At 43.9% G+C, this 8,348-nt stretch overlaps 1 protein-coding gene across 1 annotated transcript; it reads left to right on the top strand.

Moving 5' to 3' along the window:
- Positions 1 to 2,466: 2,466 nt before the first annotated feature.
- LOC124690042 lies at positions 2,467 to 8,073 on the top strand. The gene is made up of 11 exons (XM_047223485.1): positions 2,467 to 2,643; positions 2,759 to 2,856; positions 2,963 to 3,049; positions 3,123 to 3,261; positions 3,367 to 3,711; positions 6,548 to 6,690; positions 6,773 to 6,964; positions 7,069 to 7,159; positions 7,241 to 7,370; positions 7,807 to 7,914; positions 7,985 to 8,073. The coding sequence occupies exons 1-11, from the start codon at positions 2,467 to 2,469 to the stop codon at positions 8,071 to 8,073; spliced, it is 1,599 nt and encodes a 532-aa protein (XP_047079441.1).
- The last annotated feature ends 275 nt before the right edge of the window (positions 8,074 to 8,348 follow it).

Genomic DNA, 8,348 nt, shown 5'->3' with positions numbered 1-8,348 from the left:
CGCGCTGGGGGCGATAGCGGGGCGAGAGGGAGGCGAGAGGGAGGCGGCAGCGTTGGCACGTCGGGGCGAGAGGCGGGGCGAGAGGGAGGCGGTAACGGCTAGCTGAGGTGGCGTGATCTGATTCGTCCACCTCAGCTAGCCGTTGGGGTAGCCGTTGCTGGCTCAAAAAATTCGAAAAAAATGCAAAAAACCCCAAAAATTCATCCCCACCCCCCATAAATACCCCCATATGGTTTCACTCATTCCACACCTCACTTCATCTCCTCCACTCTCCATTTCCACTCCTCTCAACGCCATGTCTTCGTCTAGCAGCAGTTCGAGCGACGGAATGGAGGGTGATCTGATCGATGCATTCCAGGCGGAGTACGAGGAGGAGATGCTCAACGAGGAGGCGGAGCCAAGACGGCGGCGACGCCGCCGAGAGTTCATCGGGCGTGATCGTCTGGGTGCCCACGATCGGCTCTTCGAGGACTACTTCGCCGACGACTGCAATTATCCTCCGAGCTTCTTTCGGCGAAGGTATCGGATGAGACGATCCCTTTTTCTGCGCATTGTGGATAGATTGGGTGAATACTCTCCGTATTTCACCCAAAGAGTTGATGCTCTCAACCGTGCTGGTTTTTCTCCCCTACAAAAGTGTACTCGCGGCTTTGCGTACGTTAGCTTATGGAGCCGCTGCGGATACGATAGATGAGTGGCTTAAGTTAGCTAGACAAACTTCATCGGATTGTCTAGATAGATTCCGTGAAGGCATCATTGATCGTTACGGGGAGACGTTTTGCCGTCGACCAACCGTCGAGGATACTCAACGTCCGTTAGCGAAAGCCGAGGAGCGTGGCTTTCCGGGCATGTTAGGGAGCATCGATTGCATGCATTGGCGGTGGAGGAACTGCCCGAGTGGCTCATGCTCGGTCAATTCACAAGGGGAGACATCAAACACCCTACCATAATCTTAGAAGCCGTTGCGTCGTATGATCGTTGGATCTGGCATGCCTTTTTTGGAGTGGCCGGGTCCAACAACGACATCAATGTACTCAACCAGTCGTCGTTGTTCACTGATGTGCTTAGGGGAGAAGCACCCGTAGTGAACTTCACGGTGAATGGACACGAGTACAACTATGGTTACTACCTTGCCGACGACATCTACCTCTCCTGGCCGGTGTTCATGAAAGGTGTTACTCTTCCACAAAGTGAAAAGCATCGACTGTTCACTGCTGCTCAATCAGCTTGGCGCAAAGATGTCGAGTGTGCCTTTAGAGTGCTGAAGGCTAGGTTCAACATTCTAGCAGTTCCGGGACGCTCCTACTCGAGGCGTACTCTTGGGTTGATCATGCGTGCATGTGTCATTCTGCACAACATGATCGTCGACGATGAGCGTGGTACAAATTTGGAGAACATCTATGAGACGAGTTGATTCCAATGTCGGCCTCGCAATACACAACCATGCACCACCAAGCCTAGCAGCCAGGATTCAGATGGACAACGAAATGAGGGACTCACCGATGTATACACAGCTCCAACATGATTTGATTGAGCATGTGTGGGCTAATGCCTAGATTATGTAATTTTTCAAATTTTTATGTAATCTTTTCAATTTTTTATGTAATTTTTTTATGATGTAATCGGTAACAATTTTAGTTCAATAAAATAATTTCCTTGCATTATTGTTAACGTTGAAAAAGATATGCTGATGTTGAGGAGAGAGAAAAGCTGATGTGAGGAGAGAGAAGTGAGAGCTGGCACTATAGCCCGTGCACTGGCACCGTGGGGTGAGAGTGGGGTGAGAGTGGGGTGAGAGTGAGAAAAAAAGCTGACGTGGCAGGCTATAGTGGTGTGGTGCATTGGCACCAGCCTTAGAAGTTGCCGTCTGCGCCACCGACATCACCACGGCCACCGCGCTTAGCTCGCCGCTGGCGGCACCACCTTGGTGCCAGGCAGCCACCGCAGGCACGCTACACCACCTGCATCAACCACCACGTCAATTTAATTTTTCTTATTTGTTTAGGGACCAATGTTACATACACACAAAAAATGGTACATACGAAACAGTTTTTGTTACCTGATCGAACGCCGTGGAATTTAATCATCCGATGGTTCATTAGGCGGCTGAAGTTTTGCAAATATGAGCGAAGTGTACATTTTTCCATACTCGTGTGTAGACGAAGGCAACAACTTTTGGCCCGTCACTAAACCCGAAAAGTGAGGACGAGCTGTGGGAGGGAAAACATTGGGCGAGGGGGGGAAACGCTCGAATAGTGGCGAGAGGGGGAAATTTCAAAATTTCGGGGCAATTCACTGGCGGCATGCCACCCTACCTATCCCCCGCCCTCTCCTCACGCTGCTACTATGATCTGACCTGACGCTTCCGTTCCCAAAAATTTTCACATCCAACACCAGGGACACCCAAGCCTCTTGAGCTTTCCTCACTTCTCTCTGCCCCTTCTCCCCTTCCTCCAGCCCATCTCCATGGGGAAAAAGGGCGCCGTGGCGAACAAGGGAGCCGCCGGTGAGGAGATCGTGGTCGTGCCGGAGCAGCCGCAGGAGATCAAGGAAGCGGCTCCCAAGAAACGCAACCCGTGCCCCGGAGTCCGTCTGATCGGCAGCCGGATCTATGACCCGGAGAACGGCAAGACCTGCCACCAGGTGAGCACCTGTTGTCGCCCATCTCCTCCGTTCTGGATCTGCAGATTCCCTTTGGGCCACCGCTGGGGACGGAGGATTTGGTTGATTCATTCTTGTTTTGGTCATCCGCTCGCAGTGCCGTCAGAAAACAACGGACTTTGCGGTGGCTTGCAAGCAGCCGCGGAAGAAGGGGCTCTGTCCAATCCACTTCTGCCACAAGTGCCTGCTCAACAGGTTCAGGAATTTATTCTCAATACCTTCTCAATTTCTTCTCACTCGAGCAAGCGGAGCCTCCTGGCCTGATCTAATTTCCTTTGGATTGTCTTCATGTAATTTTCAGGTACGGTGAGAACGCTGAGGAGATGACCAAACAGGAGGCCTGGACCTGCCCCAAATGCAGGGGCATCTGCAACTGCAGCTTCTGCAGGTTTGCCAACCAAAGATGATGCTCGAGTATTACAGAATTTCTTGCAAATTTCTTATCTTGTTTTGTTTGGCAGAAAGAAGAAAGGGGAGACGCCCACAGGAATACTGGCTCATGCTGCCAAGGCATCGGGCCACACCTCTGTCCATGATTTGCTAGCCAAAGGCGAAGACATAGTGGTTGCTGCACAGGCGCTCTCATCACTCCCTGCCAAGGCCAAGAAGGTGAACTAGTTTTGCTTGGTGATTCTCTGTCGTATATCGTCGTGATTGTTCAGTATTGTTCATCTGTTTTGCTGCCGCCTTTGTCAGGAACACAAGGAGGGCAACGCAAAGAGGGCCCGAGCAACAGATGATGCAACTGATGAATTGTTGGCTGAAGGGGATGAGAATATTGGGACTGATCTCAATGCACTTCCATCTCTTCCTGTCAAGAAGAAACTGAAGAAGAGCAGCTGCAGGGCAAATAACTTGACTGGCGATGAGAAGGTCCTTGTTGACATTAAGGGTGATCCTCAAATCCTCAAGGAGAGCACTGATGTTCTCAAGGCCAAAGTTGAGCTACCCAGAGGTACTCCAGTCACTAACATTCTAGGGACGGACCTGGAGGCCGAGGATGTTGGCGCTGCAATTCAGTTTCTTGAATTCTGCCGCACATTTGGAGAGGTACTTATGGCAAACAAGTAATAAGGATAGTCTTTCACCTTTTACTTTCTTGGCCATTGTTATGTAAGTGCTGTTTACCCATGTTAGAACTAAATGCCAGCGATAGCAGCAGCTTTTTGTATCATTGTCACTGTGTTCTATGTTTGTTCTTTTAGTAGAGCTGCCAGCTTGACCTTCTCCTAAATGGAAGTGCGATAGTCAATGCTAACATCTATTTAGGAGAAGATCATGAGCTTATCCCTAAGTTTATATTTGTTCATGCAGACTATCACATTTCCAAAAATATGTTGGTGATCAGGATGCATGTGCATGCTAGTGCCCACATCTGTAATGATCTGCATGTGTGTTTGTCTGTTTGACCAATCTCCAGAAAATAACATATGTCATACATATTTAATTCATCATATATCTCGAACAAGCATCATCAACAATTGTATACATATAAATATATGAGCAGGTGAAGTATGGAATCATGTTGTGTTGCATTGAGCCATCAACTCACTTCTGAATCTGGTTTACCCAAGATTGTTGTTGTGCTCATGGATTTTATTGTTGGAAATGTCTAGAATCCCAGTACTGTTCTTATTCTGTCTTGTAAAAAGAAAAATAGAACTGAAACTTCTAAAAAATCTCAAACCTTGGTTTTCATGCAGTCGGACAAACTAGGCATAGCATGGGACAAAGTGTGGCTTTGGGGAAATTTGTTTATGGTCCAAAGTAAACAAAATAATGTGCCGAATCCATATTCATGTTTGGTCTGTTACTTGTCAGGCCAAATTATACACCATTGGCATCTAAGTTAGAAAGTTATAGTATGTAATATTTTACTTATTACTCCATCTGTTCTCTTTTAGTCTACATCTTAGACTAAAGTTTTGTTCCATATTAGTCATTTTAGCCTTGTAATCAACAACAACAGAGAAACCGAAGCAATTCTACTGTCTCTATTGGACGCCATTAATTTTAATGTAGCTTGGATTGCTTGATATCAAAGTAGAAGTATTAAATGACTTGGTAAATGGTCTAAAATTTGTAGAGTGTAGACTAGAAGAGAACGGAGGGAGTATATTGCAAATCATTCTTTATTATTCTATCTATGCCTGGTATGCTTGCAAGAAGTGTCATAATTCTTGTGTAGATGAATGGACTTCTATTGCTGCAATAATACATTCTAGATAGATGTGTTTCACGGTTTATTTTGAAAGCATTACATGTGAAGTAAAACTGTTCCATCTTAATGGGTACAACCTATAGTGAAGCTGCAATTATAAAATGATGTATGGGTTTGTTCTATGTATATATGATCTAATCTTGACTTAAAACAGAAAAGGAAAGTAAGTGTGGACAGTTTTTTTTAAAGAATATATATCATATAAGTCTACATTATTGTGATTGTTTTTGAGAAAACGCAAAGGAATTTAATTGAAAAAGATCAAACTTGTTTTTCGTTCCTCCTAAGAGGCATATTACACTTTATCGAAAAAAAGATGCATATTACAAGGGGCACTATTGCGATTCATGCTCTGGTCCCCAATTAAGTTCCATCACTGGCCAGCAGCCCTCACGGGCATCCAGGGGAAGACATAATGGGTGTGTCTATAGTTTTTGGAGAGTGATAATGGTGTGGATATCTGTTGGCTTATTGCTTTCATTTGAAAATATTTGTGTACACATATTTTTTACCTAAATAAAAAAATGTTGACCAGGGGGGAAGCATCCCTTCCTTAGCTATATGTTGTTAGATAGATGAGACCTCTCCAGCCCACGGATATCACCCTGTTTAGTCCAAGCGCGCTTGAGGTGCGACTCGAACCCGGGTGGGCTGGCTCAACACCGTGAGTTCTAGCCACAAAGCCGCTTGGTTCTCTTTTCACTTACCTAAATAATGAAACTAGAAACACTTTTTCTAGCATAGCCTTCATGTTTTTATTCTATCGATATAAAGCTACGTAGCACCGATACGGAAACATGTATCCGTATCGGGCCGATACGGATACGGAAATATGACATTCTGAAAATGCGAGGATACGAGGATACGTTTTAATAGCTTTCTAAATTAGAAATAAGTTTACACCAATACATTGATACAACGGCATTTGGTATTGCCCCACAACCCCTGATTTCTCTAAAATAGTAACATGACTCCACAGTAGAACGTCAGGATTTGTAGCTTGCTGCTGGCTTGTTGGTTGCTGCCTGGCATCGGCTGCTTCCTGCAGCCGCCAGTCAAGCTTCTTGGCTCCTGCGCTGAGACGGAAAAGTTGTTGGGTCTCCGCCAGCTAGGTCGCCACCTGCTGCTGGGTGCAGATCTAGTGGTGCCAGCGTGCCGCCACAAGAGGGAGGAGGCAGCTGTGTCGGGGTCTCGGGGGAGGTGGGAACTGACAAGGGGAGGGTTAAAAAAGAGGTTAGGATTTTTCATCTGGGCTGGGCCGTATCGGACCTGTGTCTAAACCGTATCGGAATAGGTATCCGAATTATCACCAATTATTTTTAATTCGTTAATTTAGCGATACGGTATCCGACACGGACACAGCCTCTCTGCTCCGTATCCGTGCAGCTGAGATAGAAAGGCATAACTATTGTCCTGATAGATTCAAGAACTACATAGCATAGTATTTGTTTGCTTCAAGCATTTCATGCTATCTTTGCTTGGTCCAAACCTCTAATGTGATGTATATTGTATTAAATTTGGTTTTTTGGACAACTTTTATTTCTGAAGCAATTTTCAATACTCCTTTTTGTTTTCATAGTTTAACATGTCTTTTAGCATGTGAACTTACTGTTACAAAATCATTTGTTTCCAAACGGAATTATGTAGACGATGATTTTTATACAGGTGCTTCAAATAAGGGAGGGACAACCAGAAAAGGTTCTACAAGTCATAACTGGACGAGGTCGTCGTAATCGAGAGGGTTCCTTAGTTGTTTCTGACTTTCACATTAGTTTGCTCTCTGTCATCCAAGAAGACAGAGGAGAGAAGTAAATACCCTCCTAATTTATGTTTCTGTGTTTTTCCCAACTCTGGTTATTAATTGGCTAAATGAGATTGTTTTCTTCATAGCCCTTCAGATTATTCAAGTGACAGAGATGCTTGGATGGATGAAATTGGCAATTATATTAGTGAATCAACACTCATCTCAAAGGAATTGCCTCTTGGCTCTTTGGATCAAGGGGAACTAGAATACAAGAGTTTGAGCCCTTCTTTAAAGCTGCATGTATTAAATTTGTTGTGTGATGAGACCCTTTCTACTAGGTAAGTACCCCCTTCCCACCTCCACACAAACATGCCATATTTGCTGGAGTAGCTCATTTCACTATTTTACTTGTATAACAAGATTTTTATTTGACTTTTCTCAGTAAGTTGAGGAACTGGATCATCGAACAAAATGAAAATGCCACTGAGAGAAAGATTGCTGCTAAAGAAAAAATCCGTGCTGCAAAGGAGAAGGTAAGAGCTTGGGCAACCCTTTCTTTTATGTTTAGTCACATTTTTTTGCTGTAATAAATAACACTTTCTTTGGTTCCATAGGAAAAGGAGCTGAAAGAAAAACTAAAGACTGAGATGGCCAAATCAATGTTCTTGAGAAAAGGAGCAGAAATAAATAGTCTCATTGCTCAAATCAAGGAGTTAAATGAAGACAAAGAGGCAGCAGTAGATGGTTTGTACATCTTTCCATGTTATATTTGTTTTAGCTTCCCGCACATTCTTAGTTCTCCATAAGTTTGGCATTTTACTTGTTTACCATTCTGTGCCTTTAAAGCTTTTTCTTGAATTTGTGTTCAGCAATGTCATCACTTCATTTATGTGGGCATTTTCTTTCAGTTTTGCTTATGTGGTGCTAAGTTTTTTAGTTGCATGTTGCCACGTGTATTGTTTTGAACATGCAATTACTAAAATAAATGTTTATGTTAGGCTCTTAGTTTTTAAACATAACACTTCTTACCAGAGTGTTTATTTTAGGCTCTTTGTTTTCAAACATAACACCTCTTACCAGAGTGTGTACTTACAGCCCCCCTACGCTGTCTATCTTATTCTCTAATGTGTTAAGACACTGAATTAAATGTGTTTTGTCATGTCAATTGTGTCAACATTAGAGGAGAAGCTGGGAGGTCTAATCAGGGCGAAGCCTGTCAGGAAAGACAAAGGAGAGGCATACTGGAAGTTGGATGGCTATTATGAAAAGACGGCAATTATGCGCCAAGGTATATTTGAAATTCTTGTGCAATACGGTTATTATAATGTTAGTGACTACTAATATCATGTTTGTCCCAGAGTTTGATACAACAGCAAGCAATGACAAGTGGTTCATGTTCAGTGAGGAGGAAGAAAAAGTAATTGGAGACCATCTAGCCCCAAGGTAAGGAGTTTACTGTACTAACATGGTTAGACGTCTCTACCTTTAATGAAGATGGTGTACTTCCTATTTAAGTAGCAGCAACTTTAGATGCGTTGACTGATCTAGCGAGCTTGTTTTTGTACGGTGTTATCATTGTTGGTCAAGCTGACTAGCAATTTTACTCCCTATTTGCGCATAGTAGTATAATAGTTCTTGTTGGCATGATTCATTTCTAACCTGTGTTCTTTTGCAACTTGTTGATATAGGTCCCAATTCCAGTGTAAAAATCCTACCCAGGTG

This window comes from Lolium rigidum, chromosome 2 (assembly GCF_022539505.1).
Source record: "Lolium rigidum isolate FL_2022 chromosome 2, APGP_CSIRO_Lrig_0.1, whole genome shotgun sequence".
NCBI classification, from domain to species: Eukaryota; Viridiplantae; Streptophyta; class Magnoliopsida; order Poales; family Poaceae; genus Lolium; species Lolium rigidum.
This window is presented reverse-complemented; position numbering and strand designations above follow the sequence as displayed.